Source organism: Neolamprologus multifasciatus, chromosome 2 (assembly GCF_963576455.1).
Source record: "Neolamprologus multifasciatus chromosome 2, fNeoMul1.2, whole genome shotgun sequence".
Classification (NCBI taxonomy): Eukaryota; Metazoa; Chordata; class Actinopteri; order Cichliformes; family Cichlidae; genus Neolamprologus; species Neolamprologus multifasciatus.
This window is the reverse complement of record NC_140440.1, coordinates 28,577,700-28,601,090: the sequence shown is the minus strand read 5'-3', so window position 1 is coordinate 28,601,090 and position 23,391 is coordinate 28,577,700. Positions and strand designations below refer to the sequence as shown.

At 42.6% G+C, this 23,391-nt stretch overlaps 7 protein-coding genes across 18 annotated transcripts in view; all 7 read right to left on the bottom strand.

Moving 5' to 3' along the window:
* The window catches only part of LOC146524664 (protocadherin gamma-A2-like), a 39,226-nt gene extending 33,720 nt beyond the window's left edge, over positions 1 to 5,506 (bottom strand). Inside the window, exon 1 of the mRNA XM_085174357.1 lies at positions 3,095 to 5,506. Within this exon, the coding sequence (XP_085030483.1) occupies positions 3,095 to 5,506 (2,412 nt within the window). The remainder of the gene's footprint in view (positions 1 to 3,094) is intronic.
* The window catches only part of LOC146524648 (protocadherin beta-16-like), a 277,164-nt gene that overhangs the window by 88,779 nt on the left and 164,994 nt on the right, over positions 1 to 23,391 (bottom strand). The gene's annotated exons all lie outside the window — the stretch shown is intronic.
* The window catches only part of LOC146524650 (protocadherin gamma-C5-like), a 298,508-nt gene that overhangs the window by 135,738 nt on the left and 139,379 nt on the right, over positions 1 to 23,391 (bottom strand). For 2 of the 11 annotated variants that reach the window (XM_085174196.1, XM_085174280.1), the window contains exon 1: positions 9,694 to 12,108. The exons of the other annotated variants lie outside the window; for them this stretch is intronic. In XM_085174196.1, the coding sequence (XP_085030322.1) occupies positions 9,694 to 12,108 (2,415 nt within the window). Of the gene's footprint in view, positions 1 to 9,693; positions 12,109 to 23,391 lie in introns of those variants that run through there. 11 annotated transcript variants of the gene reach the window in all.
* Positions 2 to 2,465, bottom strand: LOC146524665 (protocadherin gamma-A3-like). The gene has a single exon (XM_085174586.1). It carries the CDS (start codon positions 2,463 to 2,465, stop codon positions 3 to 5), a length of 2,463 nt encoding a protein of 820 aa, XP_085030712.1. The 3' UTR covers position 2.
* On the bottom strand, positions 6,140 to 9,309 carry LOC146524663 (protocadherin beta-16-like). The gene has a single exon (XM_085174697.1). The coding sequence runs from the start codon at positions 8,580 to 8,582 to the stop codon at positions 6,141 to 6,143; it is 2,442 nt and encodes an 813-aa protein (XP_085030823.1). The 5' UTR covers positions 8,583 to 9,309; the 3' UTR covers position 6,140.
* LOC146524662 (protocadherin beta-16-like) lies at positions 14,622 to 17,127 on the bottom strand. Its single transcript, XM_085174432.1, has one exon. The coding sequence runs from the start codon at positions 17,125 to 17,127 to the stop codon at positions 14,623 to 14,625; it is 2,505 nt and encodes an 834-aa protein (XP_085030558.1). The 3' UTR covers position 14,622.
* Positions 18,000 to 22,014, bottom strand: LOC146524661 (protocadherin beta-16-like). Its single transcript, XM_085174313.1, has one exon. It carries the CDS (start codon positions 20,652 to 20,654, stop codon positions 18,000 to 18,002), a length of 2,655 nt encoding a protein of 884 aa, XP_085030439.1. The 5' UTR covers positions 20,655 to 22,014.

Genomic DNA, 23,391 nt, shown 5'->3' with positions numbered 1-23,391 from the left:
AACTAAAGCGCTGAAAAGGAAAAACTAACCTCTAGAGGAGAGTCTGGTTCATCCAGGATGCTCTTTTCACTCTGTATCCGCTGCATCGTTCCTGTAGAACTGGGGTCCATTATCAACACGTTCTGACTACCAGCTCTGTCGAACTTACAGTCACTCTTTCTGGAGTCAGTTGTCCTGCACACCTCGTAATTGTACACATGGGGAAGAGTGCCTGTCCCCAAAGTGTCTGAGTAACGTGGTGGATAATATGGAATGACAGGCAGGTTGGAGTGATACAGGATGCGAGACTGTCTCCACCTGTAGATTTTGACTGATATAATAACCACTAAACACGTGATGAAGAGGAAGGAAACTACAGCCAGAGCCAAGACTAAGTAAAAAGTCAGGTTGTCATTGTACTCCTTGTCGTGTGTCAACTCAGTGAACTCCGACAGCACCTCAGGGAAGCTGTCCGCCACCGCCACGTTAACATTGACTGTAGCTGAACGAGAGGGCTGCCCGTTGTCCTCCACTATAACAGTCAGTCTTTGCTTGACAGCATCTTTATCAGTGACTTGGCGGATAGTTCTGATTTCTCCATTCTGTAAGCCCACTTCAAACAGCGCCCTGTCTGTGGCTTTCTGCAGTTTATACGAGAGCCAGGCATTCTGTCCAGAGTCCACATCAACAGCCACCACTTTAGTCACCAGATAGCCCACATCTGCTGAGCGAGGCACCATCTCAGCCACCAGAGAGCCACCAGTCTGGACTGGGTACAGAACCTGAGGAGGGTTGTCGTTCTGGTCCTGGATCATTATTTTTACACTCGCATTGCTGCTGAGTGGAGGAGAGCCTCCATCCTGTGCTCTGACTAAAAACTCAAGCTCTTTAAGTTGTTCATAATCAAATGAGCGAACTGCGTGAATAGCTCCAGTTTCGGCATTAATGGACACATAAGAAGAGGTTGGATTGCCACTGATCTGTGTTTCTTCAAGAAAATATGATATTCTAGCGTTTTGATTCCAGTCACTGTCTCGTGCGCTGACCGAAAATATGGACATTCCCGGGGAATTGTTTTCTGTAATGTAAGCAAGGTAGCTGTTTTTATCAAATAATGGCGCATTGTCATTAACATCAGAAATTCTCAGTCGTAAAACTGTTGTGCTTGACAAGGATGGCGTTCCTGAGTCACTCGCCCTTACAGTTATGTTATACTCAGGTTCAAGTTCCCTGTCAAAAGCTGACACTGTTATTAATGCATAGTAATTAGTTATTGTGGATTTCACTTTAAACGGGAGAGCGCTGTCTGTTGCGCAGCTAATTTGACCATTTTGTTCTGAGTCTGCATCTATTACGTTTATTATTGCGACTGTGGTGCCAGAGGGAGAATCTTCCGGCACAGGACTGGAGAATGACATCACATTTATAACAGGTGCGTTATCATTGACGTCTATAATCTCAATTAGAACTTTGCTCGAATCTGTTAGACCTCCTTGGTCCGTAGCTTCAATCATAATTTCGTGTTTCTTTTCTTTTTCATAATCTAGGTGCCCTGCGAGTGTTATAGTTCCCATAGCTTCATCTAAATGAAATATGTCAGCCAGCTGTTCTTTCATGTTTGAAAATCTATATGTAACAAGACCGTTCGACCCGATGTCTGCATCGCTTGCATTCACTGTCGTGATGTAGGTACCTCTTAATGAATTTTCCAAAACGGCAGCCCTGTAGAGAGACTGGTTAAACACTGGAGGATTATCATTAACATCCAGCACTGTAATATCTATATTTACAGTACCAGATCTATGCGGAGTTCCACCGTCTATAGCGATGAGCTTCAGTGATATTTTTGGCTCACTTTCTCTATCTAACGGTTTTTGTAAAACCATCTCAGCATATTTTCGACCATCTGGACTTGAGTGTTGTTTCAGATCAAACATGTCATTTGTGTTTAATATGTATTTTTGTAGACCATTACTGCCCACATCTGCGTCCTCGGCGCTGGCCAATAAAAATCGCGATCCCAGTGTCGCAGACTCGCTAATTTCAAATTTCATTTCTTCCTTCCTAAATGTCGGGGAGTTGTCGTTTATGTCAGTTATCTCTACTGTTATTCGGTGCAGCTCCATAGGATTTTCTAAAATAACCTCAAAGCTGAAGCTACATGGTGTTACGTCTCCACAAAGCTGCTCTCGGTCTATCCTCTCGTTCACGACTAAAATGCCTTTGTCTGTTTTCAGCTCCGTGAACTGGATGCTTTGTCTGGTCACAATACGGGCACGGCCAGAACGAAGCCTTTGCACATCCAGACCGAGATCTTGAGCTACATTTCCAATAAGAGAGCCCCTTTTCAGCTCCTCTGGGATTGTATACCTGATTTGTCCAAACACGATGTGACTGAGGCAGCCCAGAAACAGCAGAAAGGGCCATACTGACCTGAAATTCAAACGCCATTTTACACACGACCGAGGCGAGTTTTTAAACGCCATTGCACACACAAAAAACGAAAATTGCACAAAATCCTTTTGTAAACGATCCACAAAGAACAAAGGCTGTTATATCCAGTATCCTTTGATTTTGAAGTCCTTGCTCTTAACGGATTTGTGACTGCAGCTCTGAATGCGAAGCCCACCGTTTATTTTCGATCCTCAGCAAACGGAAAAAAGGAAGCCTCTGCCTCCACCAAATCAGCACTGAATACTAGTTTCGCTGACCAACAGCGTCCCTTACTGTCCAAATACACGAATATCACAAACACGAAAAGGAAAAATGTGCTTTCAAAGCACTTTTCTGCTTTACATTTTTAATCGGCAATCACACATCTGTCTTTTAACTACAATGCCATGAAGTCTTATGCAGAAATACCAGTGAGACAGTTGTTTTAAAATATAACAATAACTACTTAAATTAAAACAAAAGATCTTGCTCCTCTTTTCAAAGTGAATTAAGCAGCACGTTAAAAGGGGAGTGTGAAACTTCAAGCAGTTGAGCTGTCCAAGAGTTGTGGTTCTGAAAACGCACCATGGGTTACCAGAAATGTGAGCGATGAAATGTGGTATAACGTAGAATAAACATCTAAAGAATGTGGGCATAAACTTAATTGTGTCAAAGTCCTCACCTCAAGAGGAGAGTCTGGTTCATCCAGGATGCTCTTTTCACTCTGTATCCGCTGCATCGTTCCTGTAGAACTGGGGTCCATTATCAACACGTTCTGACTACCAGCTCTGCCGAACTTACAGTCACTCTTTCTGGAGTCAGTCGTCCTGCACACCTCGTAATTGTACACGTGTGGCAGAGTCCCTGTCCCCAAAGTGTCTGAGTAACGTGGTGGATAATATGGAATGACAGGCAGGTTGGAGTGATACAGGATGCGAGACTGTCTCCACCTGTAGATTTTGACTGATATAATAACCACTAAACATGTGATGAAGAGGAAGGAAACTACAGCCAGAGCCAAGACTAAGTAAAAAGTCAGGTTGTCATTGTACTCCTTGTCGTGTGCCAACTCAGTGAACTCCGACAGCACTTCAGGGAAGCTGTCCGCCACCGCCACGTTAACAACGACTGTCGCTGAACGAGAAGGCTGCCCGTTGTCCTCCACTATAACAGTCAGTCTTTGCTTGACAGCATCTTTATCAGTGACTTGGCGGATAGTTCTGATTTCTCCATTCTGTAAGCCCACTTCAAACAGCGCCCTGTCTGTGGCTTTCTGCAGTTTATAGGAGAGCCAGGCATTCTGTCCAGAGTCCACATCAACAGCCACCACTTTAGTCACCAGATAGCCCACATCTGCTGAACGAGGCACCATTTCAGCCACCAGAGAGCCACCAGTCTGGACTGGATACAGAACCTGAGGGGGGTTGTCGTTCTGGTCTTCAATATTTATTCTAACTGTGGTATTGCTGCTTAAAGGAGGGGAACCCCCATCCTGTCCTTTTACATAAATGTATATAGTTTTAATTTGTTCATAGTCAAATGATCGTAGTGCCTGTATAACTCCGCTTTCTGCGTTTACTGATATGTAAGTAGATATAGGACTACCATTTAACTCGGTATCAATAAGCAGGTAAGACAGGCGTGCGTTCTGTCCTGTGTCGGAATCGCGTGCTTTAACGGAAAACACAGACAATCCCGGTGAGTTATTCTCCACAACAGAAGCTTCATAATAACTCTGTTCAAATATCGGGGCATTATCATTTACGTCTGCTATTCTAAGTGTTATTGTCTCGTTTGTTGAGAGGGGTGGGCTCCCTTCATCCACTGCCGAGAAAGTGATATTATAAACAGGATTACGCTCCCTGTCGAGCACACCGTTTGTGACCAGAGTATAATAATTTTTTAGAGATGAATGAATTGCGAACGGAATATTGCTGTTTACTGAGCAGTCTACTTTTCCATTTTTGCCTGAATCCAGATCTTTGACGTTTATGATAGCCACGGTAGTCCCACTAGGTGAATCCTCGGCAATAGCATTAGAAAACGAGGTTAGTGTTATTAAAGGAGGATTGTCATTGACGTCTATAACCTCAATTATCACATTTGTTGATGTGCTCTGTCCACCTTGATCTTTTGCCTGTACCCCAATCTCATATAATTTATTCTCTTCATAATCAATTAAACCAGTTACTGTTAAATCGCCGGTATTTTCGTCCAGATGAAATAGTTCGGCAACATTACCGGACATTTGATTAAAATGATAAGTAACATGGCCATTTATCCCTTCATCTGCATCTGTTGCGCTTAAGCTCACTACTAACGTTCCTCCTGGGACATTTTCTTTAACAGAAGCCTTGAAAATTGATTGCATGAATACGGGAGCATTGTCGTTTGTGTCTCGCACCGTTACGTGTATTTTTAAGGTGCCTGATCGCTGTGGTTCACCCCCGTCCACAGCAGTTAGCGTGAGGAGCAGCTTCCCTTCTTTCTCTCTATCTAAAGGTTCAGAAAGATAAAGTTGTGCATATTTATGACCATTTGGGCTAGATGAGACCTTTATATTAAAATGTGTTTTGGGGTGTATTGTATAGCCGTGTAAAGCGTTAATGCCAACATCGGGGTCTGTTGCACTCACTTGCAATATTTCGGTTCCTGGAAGAGCTGATTCTACAAGTTCTAAATGCATTTCCTTCTCCTGAAACGCAGGGGCATTATCATTAACATCCAGTACTTCCACAACAACGCTATGCAGTTGAATTGGATTTGTCATAATCATTTCCAAATTCAAGCTGCAGGGCGATGTCTGTCCACAAAGCTGCTCTCTATCTATTCTCTCTCCCACGACCAGATTTCCTTTGTCTACATCCAGCCTAATATACTCACTGCTGTCACTGATAACAATTCGGGCACCGCCTGATTTCAGTCTTTTAGCGTCGATACCTAAATCTTCAGCCACATTTCCCACAAACGAGCCCTTCCTCATTTCCTCTGGAACAGAGTAGCGGATTTGGCAAATTGTCGCGTCGATGAGAAAAACAAGGATGAAAGCCCGTACTTGCCATTTAACCGTGCGAGCCATCCTGAAAGAATGCATATTTCTCAATCAATTAATCCAAGTCCACATAGAAGAATGTCGACAAAAGGCTTTTAAACTGTCGATATCGTCCTTCTCTCTATGCAGTTGTAATCCACAGTTGGAGACCGAATGTATCCGCCTAAAATCAGTGTCGAAAATAAGCGACTGTCTTGCTCTCCTACTGTATATTTAGAAGCGTACAGAGGGTGTAACGCTTTAAATGTGCTGTAAAGACCAACAGCGGCCCTTAGAGTCCAAAGTAAAAATAACAAGTGATGTGAACAAGGAAGGAGAAATAAACTTGTATAGGAGTAACAATTCAGGTGTGAATTAACACTAAAATGAAAACAAAATATGATGCTTAAATACTTCATGTGAGAAACAGAAAAAGAGTAGTGCACCACAGTCATGAGTAATACAATATGAGTCCTCTGTAAAAGACATAAACTCAAACATATACTCTGATTACAGTAGACATCTTGAGAGTGGTTTGTAGCCGCAAGCAAAATGAATAAAAGTTAAAGAAACCACGTACATACTTTAAGGAAATCAACTTTTATATAGTGACTCATGTAACTGAAGTCAAACTGATTAGAAAACAAACTAAAGACTATTAAACTAAATCAATATAATTGACAGAACGTTAATAAAATCAGTGGATCAATAAACTAACCTCTAGAGGAGAGTCTGGTTCATCCAGGATGCTCTTTTCACTCTGTATCCGCTGCATCGTTCCTGTAGAACTGGGGTCCATTATCAGCACGTTCTGACTACCAGCTCTGCCGAACTTACAGTCACTCTTTCTGGAGTCAGTCGTCCTGCACACCTCGTAATTGTACACATGTGGAAGAGTCCCTGTCCCCAAAGTGTCTGAGTAACGTGGTGGATAATATGGAATAACAGGCAGGTTGGAGTGATACAGGATGCGAGACTGTCTCCACCTGTAGATTTTGACTGATATAATAACCACTAAACATGTGATGAAGAGGAAGGAAACTACAACCAGAGCCAAGACTAAGTAAAAAGTCAGGTTGTCATTGTACTCCTTGTCGTTCGTCAACTCAGTGAACTCCGACAGCACTTCAGGGAAGCTGTCCGCCACCGCCACGTTAACAATGACTGTAGCTGAACGAGCGGGCTGCCCGTTGTCCTCCACTATAACAGTCAGTCTTTGTTTGACAGCATCTTTATCAGTGACTTGGCGGATAGTTCTGATTTCTCCATTCTGTAAGCCCACTTCAAACAGCGCCCTGTCTGTGGCTTTCTGCAGTTTATAGGAGAGCCAGGCATTCTGTCCAGAGTCCACATCAACAGCCACCACTTTCGTCACCAGATAGCCCACATCTGCTGAACGAGGAACCATTTCAGCCACCAGAGAGCCACCAGTCTGGACTGGGTACAGAACCTGAGGGGGGTTGTCGTTCTTGTCCTGAACTATTATTTTAACTGTCGCCACTGAACTCAGAGGAGGGGATCCAGCATCGCGCGCAGTTACATTAAATTCAAACCACTTGATCTGCTCGTAATCAAACGATCTCACTGCATGAATAACACCGGTATCTGAATTTACTGAAACCAGTGAAGACACAGCCAGCCCATTAATGTCCCTCTCCTGCAAAAAGTAAGAAACTCTGGCATTTTGGCCCCAGTCTGCATCATTAGCACTCACAGTAAACACAGACAGTCCAGGGGAGTTGTTCTCTGCGACAGTTTTAGTGTATTCTGAATGATCAAATTTGGGTGGACTGTCATTGACATCAGATACTTTTACGTTGATGTTTTTACTGCTTGACAGAGGCGGGGAGCCCTGATCAGACACAGTTATCGTGATATTATACTCAGGGATACTCTCTCTGTCTAAAAAGTCTTCAGTTACTATGGTGTAGTATCCCGTTAATGAAGACTCGATTTTAAAAGGTACGTCAGAGTTAATGGAGCACTTGACAGCACCGTTGCCATCAGAGTCTTCGTCATCCACGTTAAGAACAGCTATCGTTGTACCTGGAGGAGAATCCTCAGATATCGAGTTCGAAAATGACATGAGCTGTATTGTGGGGACGTTGTCATTTTCGTCAGTTATTTGAATGACAACTTTACATGTATCTGAAAATCCTCCGTGGTCACTAGCCTGCACGTTCAGTTGATAAGTCTTAGATTTTTCAAAGTCGAGTTTACCTGCGACTTTAATCTCTCCAGTTTGAACATTTACTTCAAAAAGTTGTTTCGTCTCTTTTGCAACAGGAGGGATAGAGTATGTTACCTCCCCGTAGTGGCCCTTATCTGCGTCATTTGCACTCACAGTGGTTATCACGGTTCCTTCGGGAGAATTCTCTTTGATATCTGCTTTATAAACAGGCTGGCTGCACACTGGCGAATTATCATTAGCATCCAGCACGGTAATATGAATACTCACTGTCCCTGATCTCCGTGGCTCCCCGCCATCTGAAGCAATCAGCACGAGACTGTGAGTCTCCTCTTTCTCTCGGTCCAACGGGTTTTGTAAAACCATTTCAACAAACCTGCCTCCATCCGGCTGGTTTCGAACTTCTAGCTTAAAATGATCAGTGGGTTTAAGTGTGTATTTTTGAATATCATTAACGCCAACATCGGAGTCATCTGCACTCAGCAGAGAAAAGCGAGTCCCTAATGCAGCGTTTTCAACAATATTTAAGTTGATTTCGTCTTTTGGGAACGACGGACTGTTATCATTTATATCCGTCACCTCCACTGTCACACGATAAAGCTGGATAGGATTTTCTAAAATCACCTCGAAGCTGAAGCTACAGGGCGTCGTCTTTCCACACAGTTCCTCCCGGTCGATTCTCTCTTTAATAACAAGGATGCCTTTGTCTTTGTTTAAATCCACATACTGTCGGCCTCCTTTTGTAATAATACGAGCTTTACCTGAAATCAGCCTCGCAACATCCAAGCCTAAATCTCTCGCAATGTTTCCAACAAACGATCCTTCGGCCTGCTCCTCCGGGATGGAATACCGAGCCTGACCAGCCACTGCGCGCAGCTCGATGAGACAAAGAATCAACACCAGCGCTTGCCGTCGGCCTCTGTGAGCCATTATCCACATGGAGGCAATCATAAATCCAACAGTGCAGACACAGCGATTGTTTTTTTAACTTTGAACTGATATTATTAATCCAAAAACGCGATACATTTATGTATTTTCAGCAAGCAGACTCCCGGAGAGATTCTACACTTGAATCCGTGACGGAACAGAGCAGCGTCTCGCTTAGTATTATAACACTTAGTGAATATAAAAGGGAGGACCGCTGCATTAAGGGTCTGACACAAACTCAGTGACGCATCAACAGCGGCACTCAGAGCTCATTCACGGTAATGTATCTTGTAGAAGCTTAAATATTTTTATATTCCAGAAATATTTGATTGACAAAGTGAAGAATAATTAGAGAAGAACTCGAAAGAAAAAGGAGCATTAGATTCTCAAACAATGTTCAGGTCCTGTTCAAACAAAGTGTCTTCAGTATGAGATGACAATGTTACCAAATGTAACTTAATTTTAATTTTCTTATCATCTCAATTCATTATTTAAAAAAAAAAAAACTACAACACTGAATATTAACACTTCAATAAATGACATAAAACAGCATGTACGTTAAATGGACAAAAAAGTAGTAAAGTCTAAACGATTACGGATAGTCTGGAAGTGAGGTTAAGCTCTCTTTTAACAACTTTTCTATTTAAAGGATCTATTTTGTTTCCTTTCTTACTGCTACAAAAACACAGAAATATATGGCTTATTGATTAAATCAGAGAAACGTCATTAAAAAACATTTGCAAAATCATTAACAAACCCTTTAATGGTTGAAGTATTTGTTAAATAACATCATAATATGGATGAATATGTCAGCCAAAAAGAACACAGGGAGAATAAAGTCCCATTTTAATCAAAATATTTATTTTATTTCCGTTGGTAATAATAAGCGAGGTTAAATTAAAGAAAATATTATAATAACTGGGCCATTTAAACAGGCGTCGAAATAAAATGGGTCAGTTGACCGTTTCAGCACCACAGACAGCGACACTAAAGCGCATCTGGAAGATTCAACCTTAACGCCACACATTCTCTCTCTCTCTCTCTCTCTCTCTCTCTCTCTCTCTCTCTCTCTCACACACACACACACACACACAAGGAAAAAAAGGATCTTAATAGTTAAAAAAAAAAGACTCACCAAAGTAGACATTTGAGAACAGTTGCCTGACAGTTGCTTGTTTATTTCGGGTACATCGTCTCCAGCTCCATCCACACTCACTAAACTTTGACTCATCGGTTGCATATATTTTATGTCACTCTTTCTGGAGTCAGTCGTCCTGCACACCTCGTAGTTGTACACATGTGGCAGAGTCCCTGTGCCCAAAGTGTCTGAGTAACGTGGTGGATAATATGGAATGACAGGCAGGCTGGAGTGATACAGGATGCGAGACTCTCTCCACCTGTAGATTTTGACTGATATAATAACCACTAAACACGTGATGAAGAGGAAGGAAACTACAGCCAGAGCCAAGACTAAGTAAAAAGTCAGGTTGTCATTGTACTCCTTGTCGTGGGTCAACTCAGTGAACTCCGACAGCACTTCAGGGAAGCTGTCCGCCACCGCCACGTTAACAATGACTGTAGCTGAACGAGAGGGCTGCCCGTTGTCCTCCACTATAACAGTCAGTCTTTGTTTGACAGCATCTTTATCAGTGACTTGGCGGATAGTTCTGATTTCTCCATTCTGTAAGCCCACTTCAAACAGCGCCCTGTCTGTGGCTTTCTGCAGTTTATAGGAGAGCCAGGCATTCTGTCCAGAGTCCACATCAACAGCCACCACTTTAGTCACCAGATAGCCCACATCTGCTGAACGAGGAACCATTTCAGCCACCAGAGAGCCACCAGTCTGGACTGGGTACAGAACCTGAGGGGGGTTGTCGTTCTGGTCCTGAACTATTATTTTAACTGTCGCCACTGAACTCAGAGGAGGGGATCCAGCATCGCGCGCAGTTACATTAAATTCAAACCACTTGATCTGCTCGTAATCAAACGATCTCACTGCATGAATAACACCGGTATCTGAATTTACTGAAACCAGCGAAGACACAGCCAGCCCATTAATGTCCCTCTCCTGCAAAAAGTAAGAAACTCGGGCATTTTGGCCCCAGTCTGCATCATTAGCACTCACGGTAAACACAGAAAGTCCAGGAGAGTTGTTCTCTGCGACAGCTTTAGTGTATTCTGAATGATCAAATTTGGGTGGATTGTCATTGACATCAGACACTTTTACGTTGATGTTCTTACTGCTTGACAGAGGCGGAGAGCCCTGATCAGACACAGTTATGGTGAGATTATACTCAGGGATACTCTCTCTGTCTAAAAAGTCTTCAGTTACTATGGTGTAGTATCCCGTTAATGAAGACTCGATTTTAAAAGGTACATCAGAGTTAATGGAGCACTTGACAGCACCGTTACCATCAAAATCTTCATCATCCACGTTAAGAACAGCTATAGTTGTACCTGGAGGAGAATCCTCAGATATCGAGTTAGAAAATGACATGAGCTGTATTGTAGGGACGTTGTCATTTTCGTCAGTTATTTGAATGATAACTTTACATGTATCTGAAAATCCTCCGTGGTCACTAGCCTGCACGTTCAGTTGATAAGTCTTAGATTTTTCAAAGTCGAGTTTACCTGCGACTTTAATCTCTCCTGTTTGAACATTTACTTCAAAAAGTTGTTTCGTCTCTTTGGCTACATGAGCTATAGAATATGTTACCTGTCCGTTTGCTCCGTTATCTGCGTCATTTGCACTCACAGTGGTTATCACGGTTCCTTCAGGAGAATTCTCTTTGACTTCTGCTTTATAAACAGGCTGGCTGCACACTGGCGAATTATCATTAGCATCCAGCACAGTAATGTGAATACGCACTGTCCCTGATCTCCGTGGCTCCCCGCCATCTGAAGCAATCAGCACGAGACTGTGAGTCTCCTCTTTCTCTCGGTCTAATGGGTTTTGTAAAACCATTTCAACAAACCTGCCTCCACCGGGCTGGTTTTGTACTTCTAGTTTAAAATGATCAGATGGTTTAAGTGTGTATTTTTGAATATCATTAACGCCAACATCCGCGTCATCTGCATTCTCGAGAGAGAAGCGAGTGCCTAATGCAGCGTTTTCAGCAATTCTCAAGCTAATTTCGTCTTTTGGGAACGACGGACTGTTATCATTTATATCCGTCACCTCCACTGTCACACGATAAAGCTGGATAGGATTTTCTAAAATCACCTCGAAGCTGAAGCTACAGGGCGTCGTCTTTCCACACAGTTCCTCCCGGTCGATTCTCTCTTTAATGACAAGGATGCCTTTGTCTTTGTTTAAATCCACATACTGTCGGCCTCCTTTTGTAATAATACGAGCTTTACCTGAAATCAGCCTCGCAACATCCAAGCCTAAATCTCTTGCAATGTTTCCGACAAACGATCCTTCGGCCTGCTCCTCCGGGATGGAATACCGAGCCTGACCAGCCACTGCGCTTAGCTCGATGAGACAAAGAATCAACACCAGCGCTTGCCGTCGGCCTCTGTGAGCCATCATCCACATAGAGGCCATCATAAATCCAGTGTTACAGACACAGTAATTGTTTTTAAATTCAAACTGATGTTAGTAATCCAAAATTCAACACGTTTATATATTTTCAGCAAGTAGACTCCAGGAGAGATTCTACACTTGAATCCGTGACGGAACAGAGAAGCTTCGCTCCAAGTATTATAACACTGAGTGAATACAAAGGGGAGGGCCGCTGTATTAAGGGTCTGAACAAATACTCAGTGACGTATCAACAGCGGCACTCAGAGTCCACACAAGGTAATGTAAGTGAAATGCAGAATTACTGAAAAAGGTTAGATCTAAACGCATTTTTTTGTTACTAAATAAAATTATTGAGCTAATATAGAGGTAAAGAAAACAATATATAGCGCATCAAATAACCAGAGCATGTTTACATAAATACCTTAAGTATATGACGACAGTGATATAACATTTTATTCAAATTCCATGCAAACTTAATTTCGTTATAACCACCGTAGATATAACAAAAATACTGAAGATTGTCTGCACAATCAATTAATAAAAAGTGTGCGAACACGAAAAAAGAGGAGAAAGTAGTTATTTCTATAAAGTTAGAGAGTCTTTGGGGAGAAGGGGAAAGAAGAAGGAAAAGCAGATTTCCTATATATTCCATTGATTTATCAGAATTCCCGTTTTTTTTTTCATTTGTTTTCTTTTGCAATCGTCTGTTGTTCCCTTTCATATTGTAATACAAATGACCTCGTGCTAAAGAGGTCCGTATATTATTAGGTTAATCAGAAACACAATTTGAGAAAGTAAGAATGGCTAATCATTTATGAACCGTTTACTGGTGAATGCATATGTCACAATTTGATTATAATAATAATAATAATGGATTGCATTTATATAGCGCTTTTCGAGACCCTCAAAGCGCTTTACAATTCCACTATTCATTCACTCACTGGTGGAGGCAAACGACAGTTGTATCCACAGCCTCCCTGGGGCAGACTGACAGAAGCGAGGCTGCCATATCGCGCTATCGGCCCCTCTGGCCATCACCAGTAGGCGAAGTGTCTTGCCCAAGGACACAAGCCCGAAACTGTCCGAGCCGGGGCTCGAACCGGCAACCTTCCGATTACAAGACAAACTGCCAACTCTTGAGCCACGATCGCCCCATAATTGATTATAATATTAATGAATACTGCAATCAAAGATATTATAAAAAACTGTGGACAATGTCAGCTTCATTTAAAAAAAATTATCTGGCCTGTGTTAGCATAATGCCAGTTTTTTTTATGAATACACAGAGAGTGGAGCTTTGAAGTGTCAGAAATTGTACTATGGACATAGAAGTAAAAGGACTTTAAACTTAGACCAGCCTCGCGTAACATGCATTACTAAATAAAAATTAAATAGTGGTACAAATAAAAACAATATCTCAACATATGTCACACAGTGGAAATTTGTGTTTGTTTTATCGTTTGTGTTGTCTTGCTCTTATTGTGTATGAGTGCGTACAGTACTGATTTTATTTTCATGGTTTTACCCTGATATTTATATTGCGTGTTTTAATCCACTGTGGACTGGGCGGACAATAGCAGGCACCTTTTGAGGTGTTGGCGTACCCTGAGGTGGCCTATTAGCCACCAAACGGACTTGTTAAAGGAGAGGGTGGGCGCAGAGACAGGAGAAAGGAACGCGTGAAAGCCAGCGTGGGAAAAGACGGACCTGCTGCCTGATCGTGGGTTGCGACGGGTCATTCGGAGACGGACCGGCCAGCGTAACGCGGCGACCAAATCCCAACAGCAACAAGGGCGACAGTGGGAGACGACGCGTCCAATCGACAGCATATGTGAGTATCGCTTTCCCCACTGTTGTGCGCCGGGTGCAGCGCTGTCAGAGGAGGGTCGCAGCGGCCGTGCCGACAACGTTGCTGGCCAGTGTCTGCCTGCTTCATGGTGTTGCTACGAGGGCGGCCACGTTTGCAGTAATCGGGAGCCCCAAGTGTGGAGTGCGGCTGGACTGTGAGGCGACGCACCCGTCAGAGAGACACAGGGCCGAGATATGAAGTTGCTCCTTGGCTTTCTGGCTGTCATGAGCTCTATTTCGGAAAAGTAATCCCTCTCCTGGTTCTAAATACAAGGAACACTTGTCTGAGCGTGGCCGGACAGTGGTATCACGGCACTGTGGGGGGAATTTTAGTGTATGAGAAACATCGTATTGTATTATGTCTTGAATAGTGTATATTTATTCCTGTCAGCAGGGATTTTACCATACAGAGAACGTTTTTTATTGCACAAGTGTCTTTTAAAATGTGTTTGTTAATTCCGTTTTTTCTTCCTTTTCTGGAATAAATGCTGTGATTAAGACCTGCTCAGTCTCGGTGCCCTGAACGCTGATTCACTTGCTCCCCTCCTCCTTGTATGCGAAAGAAATTTCTGGTGAAGCATTTAGACCTACCATCTTTAGTAGCTACACATACGGAGAATGACGATTGTAAGTACTGAAAAATTACTTAAAATGCGTCAACCAAAAAAATCAGGACCACAGACAGCTACACTAAGCAGATTTTAAAAAAACTTCACTAACATTTAAACGTGCGTGCTGAGCATGAGAGAATGGAACAGGAAAGACTAGATTATCACTCACCAGAGTAGACATCTGGGAACAGTTGGCTGACAGTTGCTTATCCACTTGTGGTACATCGTCTCCAGCTCCGTCCACACTCACTAAACTTTGACTCATCGGTTGCATATATTTCATGTCACTCTTTCTGGAGTCAGTCGTCCTGCACACCTCGTAATTGTACACATGGGGAAGAGTCGCTGACCCCAAAGTGTCTGAGTAACGTGGTGGATAATATGGAATGACAGGCAGGCTGGAGTGATACAGGATGCGAGACTGTCTCCACCTGTAGATTTTGACTGATATAATAACCACCAGACACGTGATGAAGAGGAAGGAAACTACAGCCAGAGCCAAGACCAAGTAAAAAGTCAGGTTGTCATTGTACTCCTTGTCGTGGGTCAACTCAGTGAACTCCGACAGCGCCTCGGGGAAGCTGTCCGCCACCACCACGTTAACAACGATTGTAGCTGAACGAGAGGGCTGTCCGTTGTCCTCCACTATAACAGTCAGTCTTTGTTTGACAGCATCTTTATCAGTGACTTGGCGGATAGTTCTGATTTCTCCATTCTGTAAGCCCACTTCAAACAGCGCCCTGTCTGTGGCTTTCTGCAGTTTATAGGAGAGCCAGGCGTTCTGTCCAGAGTCCACATCAACAGCCACCACTTTCGTCACCAGATAGCCCACATCTGCTGAACGAGGCACCATTTCAGCCACCAGAGAGCCACCAGTCTGGACTGGGTACAGAACCTGAGGAGCGTTGTCATTCTGGTCCTGAACTATTATTTTAACTGTAGCCACTGAACTCAGAGGAGGGGATCCAGCATCACGTGCAGTTATATTAAATTCAAACCACTTGATCTGCTCGTAATCAAACGATCTCACTGCATGTATAACACCGGTATCTGAATTTACTGAAACCAGCGAAGACACAGCCAGCCCATTAATGTCCCTCTCCTGCAAAAAGTAAGAAATGCGGGAGTTTTGGCCCCAGTCTGCATCGTTAGCACTCACAGTAAACACAGAAAGTCCAGGAGAGTTGTTCTCTGCGACAGCTTTAGTGTATTCTGAATGATCAAATTTGGGTGGACTGTCATTGACATCAGATACTTTTACGTTGATGTTCTTACTGCTTGACAGAGGCGGGGAGCCCTGATCAGACACAGTTAGGGTGAGATTATACTCAGGGATACTCTCTCTGTCTAAAAAGTCTTCAGTTACTATGGTGTAGTATCCCGTTAATGAAGACTCGATTTTAAATGGTACATCAGAGTTAATGGAGCACTTGACAGCACCGTTGCCATCAGAGTCTTCGTCATCCACGTTAAGAACAGCTATCGTTGTACCTGGAGGAGAATCCTCAGATATCGAGTTAGAAAATGACATGAGCTGTATTGTAGGGACGTTGTCATTTTCATCAGTTATTTGAATAAAAACTTTACATGTATCTGAATAACCTCCGTGGTCACTAGCCTGCACGTTCAGTTGATAAGTCTTAGATTTTTCAAAGTCGAGTTTACCTGCGACTTTAATCTCTCCTGTTTGAACATTTACTTCAAAAAGCTGTTTCGTCTCTTTGGCGACATGAGCTATAGAATATGTTACCTGTCCGTTTACTCCTTTATCTGCGTCATTTGCACTCACAGTGGTTATCACGGTTCCTTCAGGAGAATTCTCTTTGACGTCTGCTTTATAAACAGTCTGGCTGCATACAGGTGCGTTGTCGTTAGCATCCAGCACAGTAATATGAATACGCACTGTCCCTGATCTCCGTGGCTCCCCGCCATCTGAAGCAATCAGCACGAGACTGTGAGTCTCCTCTTTCTCTCGGTCTAACGGGTTTTGTAAAACCATTTCAACAAACCTGCCTCCACCGGGCTGGTTTTGTACTTCTAGTTTAAAATGATCAGAGGGTTTAAGTGTGTATTTTTGAATATCATTGTTAGCAACATCAGCGTCATCTGCACTCTCCAATGAGAAGCGAGTCCCTGATGCAGCGTTTTCAACAATTTTCAAGCTAATTTCGTCTTTTGGGAACAACGGACTGTTATCATTTATATCCGTCACCTCCACTGTCACACGATAAAGCTGGATAGGATTTTCTAAAATCACCTCGAAGCTGAAGCTACAGGGCGTCGTCTTTCCACACAGTTCCTCCCGGTCGATTCTCTCTTTAATGACAAGGATGCCTTTGTCTTTGTTTAAATCCACATACTGTCGGCCTCCTTTTGTAATAATACGAGCTTTACCTGAAATCAGCCTCGCAACATCCAAGCCTAAATCTCTCGCAATGTTTCCGACAAACGATCCTTCGGCCTGTTCCTCCGGGATGGAATACCGAGCCTGACCAGCCACTGCGCTCAGCTCGATGAGACAAAGAATCAACACCAGCGCTCGCCGTCGGCCTCTGTCAGCCATTATCCACATGTAGGCAATCATAAATCCAACAGTGCAGACACAGCGATTCTTTTTTAACTTCGAACTGTTGTTATTAATCTAAAAACTCGACACATTTATGTATTTTCAGCAAGCAGACTCCCGGAGAGATTCTACACTTGAATCCGTGACGGAACAGAGCAGCGTCTCGCTTAATATTATAACACTTAGTGAATATAAAAGGGAGGACCGCTGCATTAAGGGTCTGACACAAACTCAGTGACGCATCAACAGCGGCACTCAGAGCTCATTCACGGTAATGTATCTTGTAGAAGCTTAAATACTTTTATATTCCAGAAATATTTGATTGATAAAGTGAAGAATAAATAGAGAAGAGCTCGAAAGAAAAAGGAGCATTAGATTCTCAAACAATGTTCAGGTCCTGTTCAAACAAAGTGTCTTCAGTATGAGATGACAATGTTACCAAATCTAACTTAACGTTAATTTTCTTATCATCTCAATTCATTATTAAAAAACAACAACAATAACAACTACAACACTGAATATTAACACTTCAATAAATGACATAAAACAGCATGAACGTTAAATGGACAAAAAAGTAGTAAAGTCTAAATGATTACGGATAGTCTGGAAGTGAGGTTAAGCTCTCTTTTAACAACTTTTCTATTTAAAGGGTCTATTTTGTTTCCTTTCTTAATGCTATAAAAACACAGAAATATATGGCTTATTGATTAAATTAGAGAAACTTCATTAAAAAAAGTTGCAAAATCATTAACAAACCCTTTGATGGTTGAAGTATTTGTTAAATAATATCATAATATGGATGAATATGTCTGCCAAAAAGAACACAGGGAAAATAAAGTGCCATTTTAACAAAATATTTATTTTATTTCCGTTGGTAATGATAAGCGAGGTTAAATTAAAGAAAATATTATAATAACTGGGCCATTTAAACAGGCGTTGAAAAAAAATGGGTCAGTTGACCGTTTCAGCACCACAGACAGCGACACTAACGCGCATCTGGAAGATTCAACCTTAACGCCACACATTCTCTCTCTCTCTCTCTCTCTCTCTCTCTCTCTCTCTCTCTCTCTCACACACACACACACACAAGGAAAAAAGAAGGATCTTAATAGTTTAAAAAAATGACTCACCAAAGTAGACATTTGTGAACAGTTGCCTGACAGTTGCTTGTTTATTTCGGGTACATCGTCTCCAGCTCCATCCACACTCACTAAACTTTGACTCATCGGTTGCATATGTTTTATGTCACTCTTTCTGGAGTCAGTCGTCCTGCACACCTCGTAGTTGTACACATGTGGAAGAGTCCCTGTCCCCAAAGTGTCTGAGTAACGTGGTGGATAATATGGAATGACAGGCAGGTTGGAGTGATACAGGATGCGAGACTGTCTCCACCTGTAGATTTTGACTGATATAATAACCACTAAACACGTGATGAAGAGGAAGGAAACTACCGCCAGAGCCAAGACTAAGTAAAAAGTCAGGTTGTCATTGTACTCCTTGTCGTGGGTCAACTCAGTGAACTCCGACAGCACTTCAGGGAAGCTGTCCGCCACCGCCACGTTAACGATGACTGTAGCTGAACGAGAGGGCTGTCCGTTGTCCTCCACTATAACAGTCAGTCTTTGTTTGACGGCATCTTTATCAGTGACTTGGCGGATAGTTCTGATTTCTCCATTCTGTAAGCCCACTTCAAACAGCGCCCTGTCTGTGGCTTTCTGCAGTTTATAGGAGAGCCAGGCGTTCTGTCCAGAGTCCACATCAACAGCCACCACTTTAGTCACCAGATAGCCCACATCTGCTGAACGAGGAACCATTTCAGCCACCAGAGAGCCACCAGTATGGACTGGGTACAGAATCTGAGGGGGGTTGTCGTTCTGGTCCTGAACTATTATTTTAACTGTCGCCACTGAACTCAGAGGAGGGGATCCAGCATCACGTGCAGTTATATTAAATTCAAACCACTTGATCTGCTCGTAATCAAACGATCTCACTGCATGAATAACACCGGTATCTGAATTTACTGAAACCAGCGAAGACACAGCCAGCCCATTAATGTCCCTCTCTTGTAAAAAGTAAGAAACTCGGGCGTTTTGGCCCCAGTCTGCATCATTAGCACTCACGGTAAACACAGAAAGTCCAGGAGAGTTGTTCTCTGTGACAGTTTTAGTGTATTCTGAATGATCAAATTTGGGTGGACTGTCATTGACATCAGATACTTTTACGTTGATGTTCTTACTGCTTGACAGAGGCGGAGAGCCCTGATCAGACACAGTTATGGTGAGATTATACTCAGGGATACTCTCTCTGTCTAAAAAGTCTTCAGTTACTATGGTGTAGTATCCCGTTAATGAAGACTCGATTTTAAAAGGTACGTCAGAGTTAATGGAGCACTTGACAGCACCGTTACCATCAGAGTCTTCGTCATCCACGTTAAGAACAGCTATCGTTGTACCTGGAGGAGAATCCTCAGATATCGAGTTAGAAAATGACATGAGCTGTATTGCAGGGACGTTGTCATTTTCGTCAGTTATTTGAATGATAACTTTACATGTATCTGAAAATCCTCCGTGGTCACTAGCCTGCACGTTCAGTTGATAAGTCTTAGATTTTTCAAAGTCGAGTTTACCTGCGACTTTAATCTCTCCTGTTTGAACATTTACTTCAAAAAGTTGTTTCGTCTCTTTGGCGACATGAGGTGTGGAATATGTTACCTGTCCGTTTGCTCCGTTATCTGCGTCATTTGCACTAACAGTGGTTATCACGGTTCCTTCGGGAGAATTCTCTTTTACTTCTGCTTTATAAACAGCCTGGCTGCACACTGGCGAATTATCATTAGCATCCAGCACAGTAATATGAATACGCACTGTCCCTGATCTCCGTGGCTCCCCGCCATCTGAAGCAATCAGCACGAGACTGTGGGTCTCCTCTTTCTCTCGGTCTAACGGGTTTTGTAAAACCATTTCAACAAACCTGCCTCCACCGGGCTGGTTTTGTACTTCTAGCTTAAAATGATCAGAGGGTTTAAGTGTGTATTTTTGAATGTCATTAACGCCAACATCTGCGTCATCTGCATTCACGAGAGAGAAGCGAGTGCCTAATGCAGCGTTTTCAGCAATTTTCAAGCTAATTTCGTCTTTTGGGAACAACGGACTGTTATCATTTATATCCGTCACCTCCACTGTCACACGATAAAGCTGGATAGGATTTTCTAAAATCACCTCGAAGCTGAAGCTACAGGGCGTCGTCTTTCCACACAGTTCCTCCCGGTCGATTCTCTCTTTAATAACAAGGATGCCTTTGTCTTTGTTTAAATCCACATACTGTCGGCCTCCTTTTGTAATAATACGAGCTTTACCTGAAATCAGCCTCGCAACATCCAAGCCTAAATCTCTTGCAATGTTTCCGACAAACGATCCTTCGGCCTGCTCCTCCGGGATGGAATACCGAGCCTGACCAGCCACTGCGCTCAGCTCGATGAGACAAAGAATCAACACCAGCGCTCGCCGTCGGCCTCTGTGAGCCATCATCCACATAGAGGCCATCATAAATCCAACGGTGCAGACAGAGTGATTGTTTTTAACTTCAAACTGATGTTATTGATCTAAAAACTCGACACATTTATGTATTTTCCGCAAGTAGACCCCAGGAGAGATTGTACACTTAAATCCGTGATGGAACAGAGCAGCGTCGATCCAAGTATATAACACTGAGTGAATATAAAGGGGAGGACCGTTGCATCAGGGGTTTGACACAAACTTAGTGACGTATCAACAGCGGCACTCAGAGCCCACACGCGGTAATGTAATTGAAATACGGAATTATTGAAAATGCTTAGACGTAAAAGCAGCTTTATTACTAAATAAAATTAATGAACGAATATAGAGCTAAAGAAAACAGTATCATGCGCATACAATAACCAGGGCCTGTTTACCCAAGTACCTTAAGTACATCATGACAGTGATATCACGTTTTATTCAAATTCCATACAAACTTAATTTCGTTATAACCACCCTAGATACCTTATAACAAAATACTGAAAATTATCTGTACAATCAATTATAATAAAAAGAGTGCGAAGACGAAAAAAGAGGAAAAAGTAGTTATTTCTATACAATTACAGATTCTTTGGCTGAAGGGGAAAGAAGAAGGAAAAGAAGTCTAACGAGCTTGGAAAGAAAAGCGCCTGGACTTCTTTGAGTTGCTTGAAGACGTTTCACCTCTCATCCGAGAGGCTTCTCCCTCTATATTTTTTTGATTTACTAGAATTCCCGTTTATTTTCATTTTTTTCTTTTGAAAGGGCCTATGCTGTTCCTTTCCTTATAGTAATACAAATGACGTCGTGTTAAAGAGATCCACATATTATTAATTTAATCGCAAACACAATTTGAGAAAATAAGAATGGATAATCATATATGAACCGTTTACTGGTGAATGTGTATGTCACAATTTGATTATAATATTGATGAATAGGCCAGTAAAAGATATTACACAAACTGTGGACAATGTGATCTTCGTTTAAAAAAATGATGTGGCCTGTGTTACCATAATGTAATTTTTTTTTTTTTTTTGTGGTTGTTGTTGTTTGTTTGTTTTTTTATGAATACACAGAGAGTGGGCCTTTGAAAAGTGAAGACTTGTACTATGGACACGGAAGTAAAACCATTTTAAACTTAGATCAGCCTCACGTGACACTCGTTAGTAAATAAAAGTCAAATAGTGGCCCAAATACAAACAATACCGAACATACAAAGAATGACGATTGTAAGTCCTGAAAATTACTTTAAAATGCGTGAAACAAAAGTTTCAGCACCACAGACAGCTACACTAAACCGCTTTTGACAAACCTTGACTAACATTTACAAGTGCGTGCTGAGCATGAGAAAATGGAACAGAAAAGATTAGTTTATCACTCACCAAAGTAGACATTTGGGAACAGTTGCCTGATAGTTGCTTATCCACTTGTGGTACATCGTCTCCAGCGCCATCCACACTCACTAAACTTTGACTCATAGGTTGCATATATTTCATGTCACTCTTTCTGGAGTCAGTCGTCCTGCACACCTCGTAATTGTACACATGTGGCAGAGTCCCTGTCCCCAAAGTGTCTGAGTAACGTGGTGGATAATATGGAATGACAGGCAGGTTGGAGTGATACAGGATGCGAGACTGTCTCCACCTGTAGATTTTGACTGATATAATAACCACCAGACACGTGATGAAGAGGAAGGAAACTACAGCCAGAGCCAAGACTAAGTAAAAAGTCAGGTTGTCATTGTACTCCTTGTCGTGTGTCAACTCAGTGAACTCCGACAGCACTTCAGGGAAGCTGTCCGCCACCGCCACGTTAACGATGACTGTAGCTGAACGAGAGGGCTGCCCGTTGTCCTCCACTATAACAGTCAGTCTTTGTTTGACGGCATCTTTATCAGTGACTTGGCGGATAGTTCTGATTTCTCCATTCTGTAAGCCCACTTCAAACAGCGCCCTGTCTGTGGCTTTCTTCAGTTTATAGGAGAGCCAGGCGTTCTGTCCAGAGTCCACATCAACAGCCACCACTTTCGTCACCAGATAGCCCACATCTGCTGAACGAGGCACCATTTCAGCCACCAGAGAGCCACCAGTATGGACTGGGTACAGAACCTGAGGGGGGTTGTCATTCTGGTCCTGAACTATTATTTTAACTGTCGCCACTGAACTCAGAGGAGGGGATCCAGCATCACGTGCAGTTACATTAAATTCAAACCACTTGATCTGCTCGTAATCAAATGATCTCACTGCATGAATAACACCGGTATCTGAATTTACTGAAACCAGCGAAGACACAGCCAGCCCATTAATGTCCCTCTCCTGCAAAAAGTAAGAAACTCGGGCGTTTTGGCCCCAGTCTGCATCATTAGCACTCACGGTAAACACAGAAAGTCCAGGAGAGTTGTTCTCTGCGACAGTTTTAGTGTATTCTGAATGATCAAATTTGGGTGGACTGTCATTGACATCAGATACTTTTACGTTGATGTTCTTACTGCTTGACAGAGGCGGGGAGCCCTGATCAGACACAGTTATGGTGAGATTATACTCAGGGATACTCTCTCTGTCTAAAAAGTCTTCAGTTACTATGGTGTAGTATCCCGTTAGTGAGGACTCGATTTTAAAAGGTACGTCAGAGTTAATGGAGCACTTGACAGCACCGTTACCATCAGAGTCTTCGTCATCCACGTTAAGAACAGCTATAGTTGTACCTGGAGGAGAATCCTCAGATATCGAGTTCGAAAATGACATGAGCT